Source organism: Thermobia domestica, chromosome 17, assembly GCF_964235325.1.
Source record: "Thermobia domestica chromosome 17, izTheDome1.hap1.1, whole genome shotgun sequence".
Classification (NCBI taxonomy): domain Eukaryota; kingdom Metazoa; phylum Arthropoda; class Insecta; order Zygentoma; family Lepismatidae; genus Thermobia; species Thermobia domestica.
In genome coordinates, this window is record NC_137470.1 from 107,250,359 (window position 1) to 107,267,395 (window position 17,037).

Below are 17,037 nucleotides of genomic sequence, written 5' to 3' on the forward strand. Positions count from 1 at the left end.
AGTTCTTAATTTGTCAGTTCTCAAGATCTTTCTCTCAATTTGTAATCATCTGATGGTCTCAAAAGTGTTCTCCACGTTAATTCGATAACTGTATAATGTGACACTCGCAGTTCGAAACCTTCTTCTGTTTCACAAAATCACAATTTTCGTCATAATACGAATGCTGTCCGATCATTTTCCCCAGTTTTAAATTCCTCTGTGTGTGCATATTTTAATCTCCCTCTCTGCCTGTCTCTCTCAATGTCGCCCAGGTACTCATATGGATTGAGATCAAAACTTCGACTCTTCAAACCAAATGTAAGTTCTCTAGCAATGTGCTATCGTAACTCTATAAGTTATTTGCTAAAATCAGTGTCATTTTAGATTTTATTCGGGGGGAGAGTCTCCGCCGACAAAAATGTTTCACTTTTTTATTATTGTATTACTATACATTTGCTCAAAGAATATGTATTTATGAAGCCCAGGTGAGGGGAAATTACACCCTCCTGTCCTGTCCAAATGACGCTCTTGGAACGCCCAAATGACGCAATTACCGAAAAGAATTTAAATGAATCATTGAATAACATTCATTTATGTCAGTAGGTATTTTCGAGCTCTGTGCGTGCATTACAAACCTTAGGAAGCACAAAACTTACTGCCGTTATTGGCAATTTCCATAGATTTCTTAGGGAGCATCTTACTAGCTTGCAGTCTTTAAAGAAGGGAAATAATGAAACTAAAGATATTAATGAAGCTATGGGAAGATTGTGTGACCTTTTAAAAAAATAGGATCTTACAAGATATTTCAGAACAAACGAATGAAGAAGACTGTTTTAAAGCTATAACATTGTAAAGTTGGTTCCTGTTTTTTTTTTTTTTTCGTCTGAATGGAAAGAGTATATTACGTCGCACACGCTACTTTAGACAAGGAGAGGTGAAGGAGGGAGGGAGTTGGATTGAAGACAAGAAGTAACTAGTAGAATCGAGACATATGTTTCTGGATTGCGTAAGAAAACGGGGCAAGAGTTTGTTATTAATTTGGACTTAGTATTTTTGTAGCAATTTCTAAGCCGCGTACTGTACCACAGAACAAAAGTGACAAGGTCAACACACTTGACCTAAAACACCAAACGTAACTAAACAAAAGGGTCATTATTCCTGTGAACAGTTAACAAACCTGAACGTGGGGCCCAGAGCACGAGCCACTGACACGATGCGAGCACCAAATTGTGCTTAACATTACAAACAAATCGTACCTAGGGAAAATAACATTAGTTTAAGAGAACTAGAAAATAACATCGGAAAAATAAAAACTCAAAATCATGTAGCACAATATCACAAAATATAAAGAGCGAAAACCAAAATAAAACTAAAATAAATAACCTTTTACCTAAGTTCAAAATTTTAGAATAATAAACGATGATCCAAAATTCTGAAAAAACTCAATATGGTCATTTATAATTGTTGTCCAAATAAAAATCCATAGATGGTGGAAAGAGGGGATTTTAAACTTACTCATGCTTAAAGATGGAACAACACAAAGGGTTATGAAAATCATTATTTTTTTGAAACAGAAAATAACTACCACGCATTTCTTGAAGATAGAAAATGGCTTCGTGAGAAGATCAGTGGAAAAGTAATTACTTTCATAACAAAAGCTCAACACCCACAAAAGATATGTAAGGGACAATATCAGTATTTCATACTTATTTTTCTTTTTATATATATATATATATATATATATATATATATATATATATATATATATATATACAGAGAGAGAGAGAGAGAGAGCACAAACACATGAAGAGTAGACTCAAATAAGACAGCTTTAAAAAATAAAGGCTTTAAGTTCTAACCAAATAGCAAGAGTCAAAAGAAATAGGTTGCAGATAACATTGTAAATATAATCCTTGATCTCTAAAAGTTGAAAGCAGGTAGAAAATTTAATATATATAATAAAATTATATATATCAACCATTGGTAAAACTTCACGTAAACGCAAATATAATAAATTTCTTGGTAAGTTAAATACTTATGGCTAGTCTAAAATTAAAGAAGACAATCAGAGCTAATATGTAAGGTATCTGAGCGGAAAATAAGTAAAGTCAAAATTGGAATAAAAGTCGTAATCGAGTAAACAAATAAATAAACAAGTAAAAAAGCTGAGGTGGAGTACGTTATATAAATACATATTCAGCTTATGATAAAATGAAAATGTAGAGTGCAAAATTATTGAAAAAACACATGCATAAAAGGGGAAACCTGAAACAGAAGTAACATCGAAATTAAAAAACAAAAAAACCTGAAACACTTAAATTGTTTATCAACAAAATCAAACCAGAGCGTAAATATCTTAAATTAACTCGAATAACAACTAAAACAGAACTCTCTAGCATTATGACAAAAAGCAAAATACATACCCTTACGTATTCGCTAATATTGCTTCAAGTACAAAACATACAAAAGATATACCCCACCAAGTGTATGCCAAAACTCAGCTTCTTAAAATCGCAACGAACTACAAAGCCCTGACTCTACTCAAGTCCAAAACTATTATTTAACTTGTAGACAGTGTTCGAACCTTTTCTATTATCACTGTGTTCAAACTCTTATACTACATTAACAATAAAGCTAGCAACAATAACAACAGGCGGAACCTCTTTGCCAAAACTCAAAATTGTAACAATCGTGTATAATAACGAAACTAACAAAGAAACCGTGGAGGGTGCTTAAAGGAATCAAATAAATAAAACACAAAATCAAAGCGTGATATCTTAGCGATACCCATATTGCTTCTAACAACATAATATGGACAGATTAAAGTTATCATTATCAAAAATCAGAACCCAGCAATAAAATAAACAAACTATGAAAGACAAGGGGTACTCAAAAGAATGCTTAAATTATCATCAACTAACTATAAAACGCCAACTTAACAACAACAACTTATGACAAAAGCGCACTGTCAAATACGGCGTATCAGAATAACTCCAGCAAAGGAGGTGGTGCTTGAATACCAAAAGCCACAACTATACATAATTTAGAAGAACAACGGTTATCAAAATTACCGTGGGGATTATTATAATTCAAAGAAAAAATCAATGTTCTCGTTTCTTGTTATTTATAATTTTTAAATAATATTTAAAAAATAATAAATAATCATGAAATAAAATTCCTGATTATCAATGTAACTAATCTCAACTATAATTGAGGTTATAGAGAAACTACGAACATAAGAATATAAAAGAAAACTAATGGGGAAATAAATAAACTGACAAAAAATATATATAAACACTGCTAATAAATTACTACAATTCAATGTTAAATAAAACAAACTCTTATAAGGAACCCCTTGAATGCGAGGTCGAAAGTGCAATTGCTACTAAAGCTTATTTGAACGTGTAGTGTCAACAATGATGGCAGGAAAACTATTAGCTATTAATGACTCACCATGTGCATCAGGAGGGCGACAAAAAATACGTGTTCGAGAGCTGCAGAGATCAATTTTCTATGGGATGTACCACTATGATCAAAATAAATGACGCGTCTCTTTATTTTGATGTTTTTTGAAGCCTTTTGAAAATATCTCCGTTTTCCTTATATGTTCGAAATTTCGGAGGGTTTCCCCAGCATGAAAAGTTAATAGGAAACCCGTTCTTTATATTTGTGTTAGATATTAGCTTAAAATAAATAAATTAGAAGCAAAAACCTTAAATTGACCAAAATTACGAGAATTACCAATTCTGCTAAAGTGAGAAATTTTCAAGAACGCGTGGGAATTATGCAGTTCAACACGAAGCAGTGACACCTATGTCATTGAGAGAAATTATTAAATCTACAAACGAAATTTTTAACGAAACATTTCTAATATTTCTTATTACGTGCATTATCTGCATACTCCAAATATATGAATCTATGGCAAGTATTAACGTATAGATGGAGCAAATAGTGGAAATTAACTATGGAAAAGGACGATTTGGTAGTACGATCGTAATGAAAAATCGTCTTTACCGTAGAACATGTTCAGTTCATATAAGGAAACAAAAGCTCAGTTAGTTAAAGCGAAGAGTCTGTATGTCAGAGGTAGTTGGTTCGAATCCCATAGAAGTGCAAATAGTTATTTTGTGGTTATTATTATGGTTATTTTATTTATTTTTATGCGGGAAAATCAAATTCTAACATATGTCTGAAACTCATGGCGGAACCAAAACAAGAAAGAAATGTCGTTGTCGCACTTGCATTAGTGTCCCTAATTTTGTTTGTAAACAATTTGGTAATTATTTCCCCTGTGGTCACTGCTCAATATATGCCCGCTGGTTTATAACGAACGTTTCCAGTAAATGTTAATTCTAATTTCGAGAATTTAATAAAGTTTCAAAATGTTTATAATTAAATAGTCTTCTATGTACTTGTTTGGATATTTTGATAACAGATTTTCCTATTAAATGTTTAATTTCACCTAGATTTTAAATACGGAAAGGTTTTACAATGTTTTTTTTGTCTTGAATTGAATTTGTTTTGATTTTACCACATGAGGTATGTAGCCCAAAGGAGGAGAACTGAAGTAGCTGATTTCCTACGTGAAAGCAACCTATTGTAGAATGTTGATGCTTTTTGCCTTCAGCACACAATGTTTACTTTAGACAGTCAGGCAGAGAAAATTTCTGGTTTTTCCTCCCCTATAACCAATCATCTTAAACCTCTACATACCATGGTTCGTCTCACACAATTACGGTGCTCCAAAAAATTCATATAATAATAGTAATAACAAGAAGAAGAAGAAGAAGAATTCTCAATATGCCATCCTTACATAATGTAGTATCCTTAGACATCTTATTCAAAATGCTTTCTTAAGTAATAATTTAAGCAATATATTTACAGCATCCTCTCCCCCTTCATGATTGGAATATCACGTAGCATTTTTCATTCTACCGAAGATGACCCTCGTTACGTGTGGAAATTTTATCCCCACTTATATATATATATATATATATATATATATATATATATATATATATATATATATATAATCTTGAAATGTATTGCCTTAGGAGTATGCAAACATGTAATTTTTTTATTATGGCCTCTGGCCGAAAGTTGTGCCTTACGCACCTTCAGCGGTGCTTGAAGAGGATGGCTTAGCTATTCGATTGCTTGTATGCAAGTGGCCACTATCAGTTCTGTTATAGTCAACTGCATATAATGTAATTATATATATTTCCCGTTTCAGAATTAGTAATTTTTTACAGTTTACTCATGAGAAAGAAATCTATATTTAGACATTTTCTAAAGTATGGGTACCTAAGTTCCGAAAAGTGTTATTTCTGTTTGGCGATATTTTGTGGATGAAATTTGCAGCGGTGTGACACCAAATTAATTAAATCGAGAGATCATATAATTATATATCAGTCTTGTAAATAAGCGAGTTGTTAAAGTAATTTGTTATAGTCTCTGATTTAAGGTGTCCATTAGTTAGGAGTAAATATACAGTAGGTCCATTTTAATTATTTAACAGCATGTTATTAGAATAATTTTGAACATGATTTTTTAAAGAAAATTAGCGTTATTGAATTGCAGAAGGGTAAATGTTGCTACTCTCTTACACTCCTTAATTATACTTACACTAAAAACAGTTTATTTGCAGTATTATATATATATATATATATATATATATATATCAGGATATCAATTTACATATTTCGAAATTCTATTCTTGTTCGATTCCAATGAAAGTATATGTTCCTTGATTGCATTCTGGTTATAAAATTTTTCAATTCACATATATAAGCTTTTATTTCACTGTCCTGAGAGCATCTTTTTTATTATTTAAATCATATATATTTTTTATTTTGCTAAGCTTAAATACGCAGAACTGCTATAGATGAGCCATATTATAGAAAATATACTTAGGATTTGCACTAGAAGGAACCCCCTTTATTTTCCTTATTGTATCATTATTATTGTAAGGCATTCTTTACTCTATAGATATTTGACCTGGTCATTAACAGCCGGTGGCCCACGACGAAGCCTTACTTCAGGCACATTACATCCTGTGCGATTAAGGGTAGGTAACTAAACAAATACCTAATATATTGCGCCCCTTGATTGTAATATTACCGCTTCTTTATTTGTTTGAGGGAGCCCCTACATAAAACAAAGGTGACAAAAATAATAGGAAAAGTGTCTATTGATTCCAGTGGCCGATCCAGCACTTACTCTTGGGGGCGGTGAAGGGAAAAATTCTTTTGATGATGTGAAGCTGTCACAAATTACCATTAACTAAACTAAACATAATAGTGGGGTGAACCGAAACCCAGTCAGTTCAAATTGATGTAAATGTTTAATTTTGGCTTGCTATTAAAGTTTCGTTCCGAATGAGAATTTCAGTCCGATTGGTCAATGATCAAATCTCAGAGGGCTCTTCGGTGTTGTTGGCTATGACGCTCGTATGGGAAGAGGCAAAAATATTAAAATGCTTAAAACTTTCAAAGTTTTAGTCTATTTTCATGAATGTTTGGCTTCATATTAATCTGTTGGTTCCAAATGACAATTTCAGTGGAAGTGGATAACGGCTAAGTTTGGGTTCTTCAGTGGAGGCTAATACGGCCCCCTTATTGGAAAAGGCAAAAATGATAAAATGTTTATAACTTCCGAGTTTTTCGTCTATTTTAAAGAAATTATTGGCTTCGTATTAAACTCTTGGTTTCAAATGACATTTTCCTCCCGAGTGGACAATGATCAAATCTCAGGGGGCTCTTCAGTGTAGGGATTTTGGATCCACTATGGGACAAGTTTCATGTAGTTGATATTGCAAAATTGTTTTGTATACATGAGTGGAAAGTTCCACCATTTGGTTAATTTTATCTCTTATACTTTTCAGACTGAAAGTCAAAGCAATAGTTACTTCACAAAGCTAAAAGGAGACACTTACTAGTTTCATTAAAAGGAAATGTGTTTTATGAGAAGTTTTTCTGGAAAAGACGAACGAACAGGCACCAAAACTTTGGTTGAGTCTCAAAGCGTCTCAAAGGCCTCTCAAAGTTTTTGACTAGCTGCATATGATACGACGCGTGCAGTTACCAAATGACGGTATGGCAGAGTGAGGGGGATTAGTGACTCACGCGAAAACGGCCCCAGGTTCAATTCCAGCTCGGGTAAGCTTTTATTTTCGTTCTTTATTTAACCAATAAAGGAGCCAACCATTTGTAACTACAAGTAAAATATTATTTCGCCATATGTTTAGAATGCATAAAGTAATAGAAAGGTTTGAATCAGTTGTAAGATCATTCAATCTCACATGTTAACTAGCAACAAATTGTAAATTATCCTATAAAATATTGATATCAAGAGTATTGTTATGGTTACCACTCTCTTTGTGCAAAAATGTTCTTGATGCTTAGCGTCTATATCTGTGGACATTGCACGAATTAACAAGACATTTGCAAAGGAGGGTGGATTGTGCTTTAGACAACAATAGCATGGGAAACGATGACAGTTATGGCTAGGGGCTCCATTTAAGGGGGCAGTAGGGACAATTGCCTAACACCCAAGAGCTTGAGAAATACATATACTTTAATCGATTGTTTACTAATACTGTATACTAGTAAATAATGTGAAAATCTTGTGTCGGTGGTGCTCTTGGCCCGCCCATCTTCCCCAAGAGAAGTTTGTAATGACGCTCCAGGTTATAGCAAACATACAATATTACCCAATGGGATTTCCCTCTCATCACCCTTCTAATTAGAACACTATCCACAGATATAGACAGGAAGCGTCAAGAACAATTTTCACACAATGACTGTGGTAACCATAATATAACTCGTAATGCCAATATATTTACGAAATAGTTTACATTTGGTTGCTGCTTAACATGAAACTGTTTTACAACTGATTTGAACATGATTGAATAATGATTTTATTTCTTTATTTTATTATTTTTTTCTCTTTATTCTTTGTGGATGATCCAAAATAGTCATAACTTGGAATAATAAAATAGTCAGCAAACATTTCAAAATTCTCTTAAGCAGACCATTACTCATCCTTCATTCTTTGTAATTTTATGTAACTTATGTAACCTGATGTAACCGAATTGTTCTGTAACTGATGACAATTAAATAAGTAGAGAATTCCTTTACCTTGCATTTTCCTCAATTCTTACACGTGCGTACTTTGGAAGTATTCCGTATTTTCGACGATCAACTTCCTTCTTTGGATGGTATAAAACGTCCCAGGATCCAGAAGATGGGAGAAGTACACTAGGAGCGGAGTAGTATACGAAAAAAGAGTGTGAACATCAGCCGGAGATATCAATTCCCACTTCCACAACTATTTGACACAGAGGCTAAGACAAAGAGACGACCAATTCACGTCGAGGAACTGAGATACGGAACGCACATCCAAAGTCCTGAACGCCCTAACGTCCTTTCTTTACTTTCTACACAAAACAAACCAGCGACTTTCTTTTTCTTAATTATGCTCTTATTTATTTCAATTCGCATGCCCAACAAACTAAAACGCTCGTCGTCTTCTCAGATAGCTCTGAATTATACCACTGAGCTATTGTTCCCAAATCAACGGTTATCGTATCTTTTCTTTCATCAAAACGACGACGGAAGCATTCCACCCAAGTTCAAAAGCGTAAGATGATGAAGATGCTGATCCTTTTTTTCACATTTCCGTAAGATGCTGATCGATGGTGGTTATCTTTCAAATTTCCAAACTATTTCTTCATTCTTCTTTAAGCCTTTTAGAATCACCCTCACTTCCCCGCCAACAACCCTCTACGAAACTAATTTTTTTCCCTTTTTTCTATGCTATTCTATAATTACCTTTCTTCTTTTCGGAGAGTGATGGAGCCGTAATACTTCTTGTGTATGTTATATATATTATATTTAGCTTTTAGTGTAGGCATGGCATATTTAAGGCCTTGACTTGTGCCCAATGGTTCCATTAGTTGAATAATATGTTGCGTTGATTAGCCGACGAATTTTTGATCCGTTTAGAGGATATTTTTCAATTTAAGTGATACTGTCTATTTCGATCCCGTGGCCTGTTCGTCTTCTAATTCGACTAACTTCACACGTAATTATTTAGAGCAAATTAAAAAGAAGCTCGAATTTTCGGAATCGTTTTCGGATATTTCTCCCGATTCTTTAGAACTAAATGATGGTAGTTCTAGTTTTAGCAGTATGGCTATAGAAGGAAACGACCCGCCTGTGCCTGTGCACGGCACGATTGCTATCCGGATCCTTTTTGCGTCCGCTTGGGCGAAGATGTATACACCTTCATTAGACGATATGAGACCATTGCTAGCATAAATTCATGGGGTGGTATGAGAGGAAAATTAGCACTGTTGAGCCTACTCCGTTACTTCGCTCAAAACTGGTTTGCTGGGATAAAAAGAAAGCCCGAGCTGGCAAAAATAATTTACTACCAGTTCAAGCAAGCTTTTATAAACGTTTTCAAGTAGGATTTGGTGCCACAATTATCTGAAGCTCAGATGCGGGCCTGTGAACAAAATGAAAAAGAATCCGTTTTAAAGTATTTTATGCGAAGCAGGATTTAATTTTACGTGGAGACCCAACTGCCCATTAAAAGAAACAATTAGTGTTGATTGTGGAGGGACTTTAACCCGAATACTTTAAAGTTGTAGTACGAAAAGAGTGTAACACTGTCAGTAACGTTTTGAGCGACCTAATTATCGAGGAAAGGACTAAACTGTTATTGAAGCTTAAAGAATTAAAGAAATTATTGAGAAATTATTCTTCTGTTTTTCAGTAATATTTATTTCCTCCGGCTAACATAGATGCTAATAATACAGAAGTAAGGGTCAAAAGTCCGACTACATTTCAACCGTATCCTGCACAGTCAACATACTTGCAAAACCAGCAGAGTCTACAGAACCAACCTGTAGTCGACCTGTTGACTGAGATACAGCAACAACTGTCGAGGTAGACGCTGCAGATTTCAGACTTACCTCCTTCAATAAATTGTGAAAGAAGCGATGATTCTCAATATAGGAAAAAGCTATTTAATCAGCCGAGAAATGTCGGTTAGAATTACCAAGGAAAACCACAGAAAACGGTAATCAAAACAACACAAGGCAGAATAATAATGTCAATACTAACAAAAATTCGAACGGTGATTTCACATACTCTACTAATACTAACTTTTCGCATGGTTAGGGTTCGATTTTGGGTAGAGGTCAGATCATTTGTTACAAATACAAATTACATAATCATATTGCAATATATTGTCGTATGCCATCCTTAAACACGCAAACTGAAGTAGATGATTAGGGTCGAATCTACTCAATGTTGCATCATAGTCCAATAGTGTCGTCTAACGAATTGCCTGATGTTTCAACTCATATGAACGAAAAAGACGTCGAATTGATGATTCACAGCGGCAGCCACATTACTTGTGTGGGGGAAAATTTGGTCCCGAAAATTGCTAAACGTTTTCGTATTAATACCAGACTTCGGGGAGTAACAGAGAGGTTTATACAAGTTTCCGAAATAGCTCTACTAATATTCCGGTTTGGTAAGAAATTGTTTACTCATGAATTCAGAGTCATTCCAAATTTTGATTATGGGCCTTTAATTAGCGCCGAATTTATGAAAAGCACTTGGCTTTTATAGACTACAAGAAGGAAAATTTACTCCTCTTTCGATTCGGACGCCCTCCTTCGAAAACTTTGCGTCCGAAGAATTTAAAAGTTAATTTTTCAAAAGTCTTAACATCTCGAGGGATCGCGAGCTATTTTTAGAGTATTAGAAAACACGATTTTACCACCTCGCTGGCATACTTCGGTGAAGTTACACAGTTATTGGGACACTTCGGTTAAGAAGTTATTATTGTCGCAGTCTAGCCGAATAGAAGAAATGCGGGACTTATTTATTCCATGAACGATACTAAATGGTGGATGCCTCGTGGTATGTGTGACGAATGCCAACATTAAGGAGATTAAACTGCGACAAGGTACACATCTTGTGGATGCTGAAGATTTTGAGGAGATCCCAGAGATGCCTGAGGAGAAGAGTTTTTCATGAGTAGAAGAAAGCCTACCGTCCCCGGAGAAGGTGAAGCTGTCCAGGCGACTTTGTGATCCTAGTCGTTTCGACACAATCCCGAGCTATCTCCAAAAGACAAAGAAAGATTTTACAGTATCATATAAGAATTGCCTGATGTTTTTAGTTGGTCTGAGGAGGACATAGGACTCGCACTAGGCAACCTCCATGAAGTTCTTCTATCCAATACAATACCCGTCAATAAGACGCTCTAATCAGTGCCTTATCACCTCCGTGGAGTACTCAAGCAGCAGTTCATGATGCTTTGTCAAGAGATTCTTAGGGGAAAATCTCGGCTTGGAATCACCCCGTTTTGCTTATTAGAAACGTAATAATCAATATCGATTTATAAGTGATTTACGTGGTTTAAGTTTACAGTCATAACCATCGTATATTTCCAAACCCTCGGTGGACGACATAATTAATCGTATGGCAAGGCATCTACTTTATACCTTCATCAAACATTTTTTTCAAATTCCGATCACAGAAGAGTCGAAAGAGTGTACAGGTTTTTCAATGCCGGAGATGTCAAGTTATCAATATTGTGTCCTACCCATGGGACATATTTCTTCGGCAGAAGCGCTCAATAGACTGCTCAAATTGACGTTAGCAAGCGTTCCAAGCACAAATATTATATAGTATGTAGATGATTTGTATATTATTATGTCATAGACGTATTGGTGCGAGGTCCTTTCCGAAAAACTTAGAAAACGTGGACTAAAATTGTCTCCTGAGAAGACAAAGATCGCATATTATTATTTGATAGTGTTAAGGTACCGTTTATCGAAATTTGGAGTGCAAGCGCAGGATCGAATGTTAGCAACGATTCAAAATTTTCAACGTCCACGCACGAAGAATTTAAAAAGTTTTTTTAAGTGTGTGTTCCTTTATGGGACGATAGTGTTCCGTAACCCATCACAGAGGTTCCGGATTCGATTCCCCATGACGTACACAATGAAGATATTATTTATTTATTTATTCTCTTTCAATAATTGTTGTAGTCTCAAGGCTCGAAGATCACGATGTAACTTCTCTCTTTTTTCTGTTAATAATAAATGATGGCACAAAGTAAATGTCCTTTCTACCCAAGCTTCCGCAAAGCTAGTTAACACTTTACTTCTGGATTCCTTCATCATTATCCTGTCTGTCCTAACTTCACTGTAGGTTTGCATTCTTAAGAAATGCTGTATTATTGATCCAAATTTCCTGGTTTGGTTGTTTACAAGGAAGATATAACTTGCTGAGCTGCGCGTTTTCCGTGTTTATGATTTGGTGCTGCATTTAGGTTTTTCTTGCTTATATGTCAGAATTTCTACCGGGTTTGGTGCCCGCTTGTGTGGTCAAATAACTGGCCTGATGCCAAGAAAAAGTGGATATTAGGGTCTCTATTAAAAGGGCCAGCTTCCTACTGGTTCGATACTGTTTCTAAACAACCGGATTTCCCGGACATGACCTATGATCAGTTTAAAAATAAATTCAAGGACGCGTTCAACAATGTGCTGTTGCCTCAGCTTACCGAACACGAGATGAGGAGTAGGGAACAGGCATCCAACGAGTCTGTTCTTTCCTATGTATACGCGAAGCGTAACCTGATTCTCAGAAATGACAAGGATGCTCCCGTTTAAAAACAAGTGCAGTTGAACATTGACGGGTTAATTCCTGAGTATATGAAAGTAGCTAAAAAGAAGAAATATGATTCTCTAGTACAATTAGTGCAGGATTTGCTTGATGCAGAAAAGGCTCATGTTTTATTAGAAAGGAAATCGATAGAAAAGTTTATGAAGCAGAATCCTTTCCTTTCATATTCGGCTCCCCAGCTTAATCCTACAGATAATGTTGGGCTCCAGCCTGATGCATTTGTGCAGAATCAGCAAGCTTTGGTTTCCACGCGGAGTTTGCCCGATGATGCCACAGCTCCGAAGGCAGTAACTAATGACTTTAAAGAACACCTGTCCGCTATTCAAAAACAATTGACACAGCTTTCATTGCAAGGACAGTCTGCAAACAAAAGTAATAGCTCACGTAATAATTATCGCCGTAATGGCAATAATAATAGTAACCGAGGTAGACGTAATTTTCAACAGCGTCAAAACAATGCTCAGCAGCGACCTTCACGTGGGAATCAGGATAATGGTAGTAATAATAATAGTAATCAATCCAACAGTCGTACTGTTATATGTTATAAGTGTGGTAAAGAGAATCACCTTGATGCACAATGTTTGAGTACTTTAAACTGATTGGAAGGGTTGATGAAAAAGGGCCATCGACTTTTAAGCGTTTTAAAGTCCCTCTGAAGAATGGTAAGGCTCTTCCCCAAGTTTTGATACAATTAAATGGTAGAGAAGGCCCCATCCTCTTAGATAGCCGTTCCCAAATTTCATGTATCTCTGCCCAGATGCTTCCATGTAAAGCTAAAATTGTGCCTACGAATAGCGTTTTGAGAGGGGTTACAAGGAAGACGTTACCTGTTAACAAAATAGCTTTAGTTCGATTCCGTCTTGGGTCGGAAGTATTCGGTCCTCATTTTGGAGGAATTCCTAGTTACCTCATCCCCGTCTTTCGGGCCAAGATTTTCTACTTTCACATGAGGCAGATATAGATAAAAAAGTTGTAGGTTAGAAATTACTAGATTTGGGAGAATCCCGCCCGCCACTTTGCCGTACTCTGAGAGTGTTAACATGATTTCCTCCGATTTAGCTACTCTTGTTACTTCTGTTTTTAAGGTTGTGGCATCTACTTGGTTGCCCTCCCCCCGCGCTAAAGTTTGTGTACCTTTTCGAAAGTTTTATGATTTAATTGGCTGCGACCCACGACTTTTGTTTCAGGGGTGGCTAACTTATTTGCGCAGGAGTGCAGAGTTGATAAAGTTAATTCTCTTATTTGGATTTCTAACCCCACCAATAGAGGATACTTATTGTGGAAAAACAAAATTTTAGGGCAAGCAGTGGACCAACAAACTGAATATTTCTGCACAAACGTAACGCTTAGTAATGGTCCTCACACAGCTGAGAAACCTAAATTTGATTGTAAACGTGTTGATGTGAATCCTGTGCTTTGTGAGGCAGAAAAACAGCGATTTTATAACCTCATCACGGAATTTAAGGATGTGTTTAGTTGGTCCTCTGAGGATTTGTTCCCAGGCTCGAGACTATGAACACGATATTCAACAAAAAGACCCCCAACCCGTGAACGTTATGCCGTATGTAATCCCGTACCATCTCCGAGATGCTGATAACGAGCAGATAGAGTCATTGTTAAAACAAGACGCCATTCGGCCTTGTCAATCTGCATGGAATTTGCCCATTACATTGGTGCGTAAGAGGAATGGGTCTTTTCGATTTATTGTGGACCTTAGATCTCTGAACTTCCACGTTATCGCCCCGACCTTTCCGTTTCCGGCGATGCAGGACATTCTAGGGCGTTCTAGTGGTCGCAAATTTATCAATAGTTGTGACCTCACTTCTGGGTTCTATGAAATTAAGCTCACTGAAAGAAGTCAATTGATTACTGCTTTCTCTGTTCCTGGGGGAAACAATACTGTTTCAAAGTTTTACCTATGGGCCTAGTGTCTAGTCCAGGGGCACTAAATGACTTAATGAAACTTACGGTGCAGGGTGTAGAGAAGTATTCCGTCTATTACTATTTGAATGATATAGTGAGGAGTGGCGATACATTGGAGGAAGTTTTGGCAACCACCCGCAAGCTTTTTGCGAGGTTGATGGATCGAAGTTTGAAGCTATCCCCAGAGAAGACCAAACTGGGCCACTTTTCGTTGGAATTATTTGGGCATACCGTCTTCCAACAAGGGATCTCAATCTCTGATCAGATTACGGATTCTATTTGTAAGTATAAGAGGCCTAAAACACAGAAGCAACTTAATAGTTTTCTAGGGCTATGTTTCTTTTTTCGAGCAAATATTAAGGATTTTTCAAGTTGAGCGGAACCTCTTCAGATGCTTCTTAAGAAGAATGTGCCTTTTAGATGAGGTTTTGCCCAGCAGCAGGCTTTTGATAAAATGAAAGAGGCGGTAACATCTGCCCCAACTTTAATGCGTTTCCATCCGAATAGGGACGTGTATGACTTCTGTGATGCGAGTCTCCGCGACCTGAGCGGGGTCAGCCTGCAACCCGATTCAAATGAAGAAGAGGCTCCCTTGGTCGCGATAGCCTTCTGTAGTAGAGCAGTTAGTCCCGATGAAAAGCGTTATCACCTCCTGAATCTGGAATTATCTGCAATTGTGTTCAAGTTACGGCGTTTTAAATACTTTTTGTTGGGTCGTCATTTTTAACTAAAACCTGATTGTCGATCGCTTACCTACCTCCGGCAAGAACGTACGTAATGTCGACTGCGCACGCGTCATTGTTGACGAAGAAAGGAATCTTCAGGATCCCCGTGTGCTTTTTGTCCAGTTTGATGAGAAGTTAAAGGTTGAACAGCGGAAGGACCCCTGCTTCACAGACATCATCGCCTTTTAGGAAGGGAAGAAGTCGCAGGATTATGCTATCGAAAGGAAAGTCTTATGTTATGAACTGAAGGATGGTGTTCTACATCGTAATCATCGGCTTCCATCCGTAACCCCAGTATCACTGCCTGACAGACTGTTCCAGTCTGCGCACGAGTCTACGTTTGGAGGCTCGCATTCTGTCTACGGTAAGATGTACCAGATGCTGCTGAAGACATTCTACTTTCCTTTATGAAGCAGTACGTGGCTGATCGATGTAGGAGGTGCCAGATTTGTCAGCGTTTGAAGAAGCCACCGGGGAAACCACCAGGAATTCTCCAGACGAGGCCTTTTGTTAAGGATTTCTCGGAAATTTCTTATCGTCGTCAAATTATGTTTTGGAAAGACCAAGATTTTAAGCGAGGAACCCAACAGCAAGAATCTTTTGAAGCTCTGAAGAAAGCAACTTTGGAATCCCCAACTTTGATGGTATATAAACCAGAGAGGGATCTACATATTTACACCAATGCATGCAAGAGGGGCCTTGCAGTTGTAGCAAAGCAACCTATTTCAGACGATCCTGAAGCTGAATTAGTGCCGATCGCATATGATAGTCGAGCAGTTGGACCTTCAGCGGATCATTTGTCTGTGCACCACTTGGAGTTCTTGACTTCACTTTATGCTCTATGATCTCTCAGATATTTCGTTGTGGTCGACATTTCAATCTTCTTACACACTGCAAAGCTATTACGTTCCTTCCCCACAGTAAGAACGTGACAGGGAAGTTAGCGCGCTTTATGTCTGAGATTAATACTTACGACTTTACCATCGCCCATGTTAAAGGTACGGACAACATAAGAGCCGGCAGTTTGAGTCGTTTCGTTAAACATAGTTGCGACATGGAAGATGAAGAAGAGAGTGCCTCGGACCAGAGAATGTTGTGATCAAAGATATGGATCTCATTGATATCGCAAAGGAACAGCGAGAATATGAGGTATTTTACAAAAATTAGTGATCACTTGGAGGACAGAGCAGAAAAGGATAGAGCTTATAAAAGACAGGCACCCTATTTTGTTTTCAATAATAATTTAGCATTCAAATTGAATAAGGCATAATTTAGTAAAGTTTATTTGTTAGCAGTGGCATCGAAATTACGAGACATTGTATTTGAGAAACTGCATTGCGGAAAACTGGGTGCGTTCCATGGTGGATTTTCCAAAACATAAAACCTCTTAGTAAAGTCTGTCTATTTCCCTAACATGAAAAAAAAATTGCAGGATAAGTACCAATCTGCGTTGTTAAAAAAGAGGACTGGAAAACATTTCGGTATTCTTCAGACACATCCTAACGTTCATCCTTTCTCTAGAATTTATGTGGATATCGTTGGGAGTTACCCTAGTAATAATATCTAACGCCACAAATTTCTAATCACAGTCATAGCTGAATGGCCTCGTTTTAGTATTACTGATTCTCTACCAGGTGCTTCCGCAGCTTCTCTTAGTGTTTTCATATATAACAATGTAGTAAAGAAGTATATTGAAGTAT

The 17,037-nt window shown here is 36.7% G+C and overlaps 1 protein-coding gene across 1 annotated transcript; it reads left to right on the top strand.

Annotated features, from left to right (window-relative positions):
* The first annotated feature begins 15,744 nt into the window (after positions 1-15,744).
* Positions 15,745-16,182, top strand: LOC145674120 (uncharacterized). Its single transcript, XM_081743946.1, has one exon. The coding sequence runs from the start codon at positions 15,745-15,747 to the stop codon at positions 16,180-16,182; it is 438 nt and encodes a 145-aa protein (XP_081600072.1).
* Positions 16,183-17,037: the final 855 nt, after the last annotated feature.

Bases quoted from the DNA above. Each gene is read 5' to 3' on its own strand.
- LOC145674120 (XM_081743946.1), top strand. From the start codon at position 15,745: ATGAAGCAGTACGTGGCTGATCGATGTAGGAGGTGCCAGATTTGTCAG.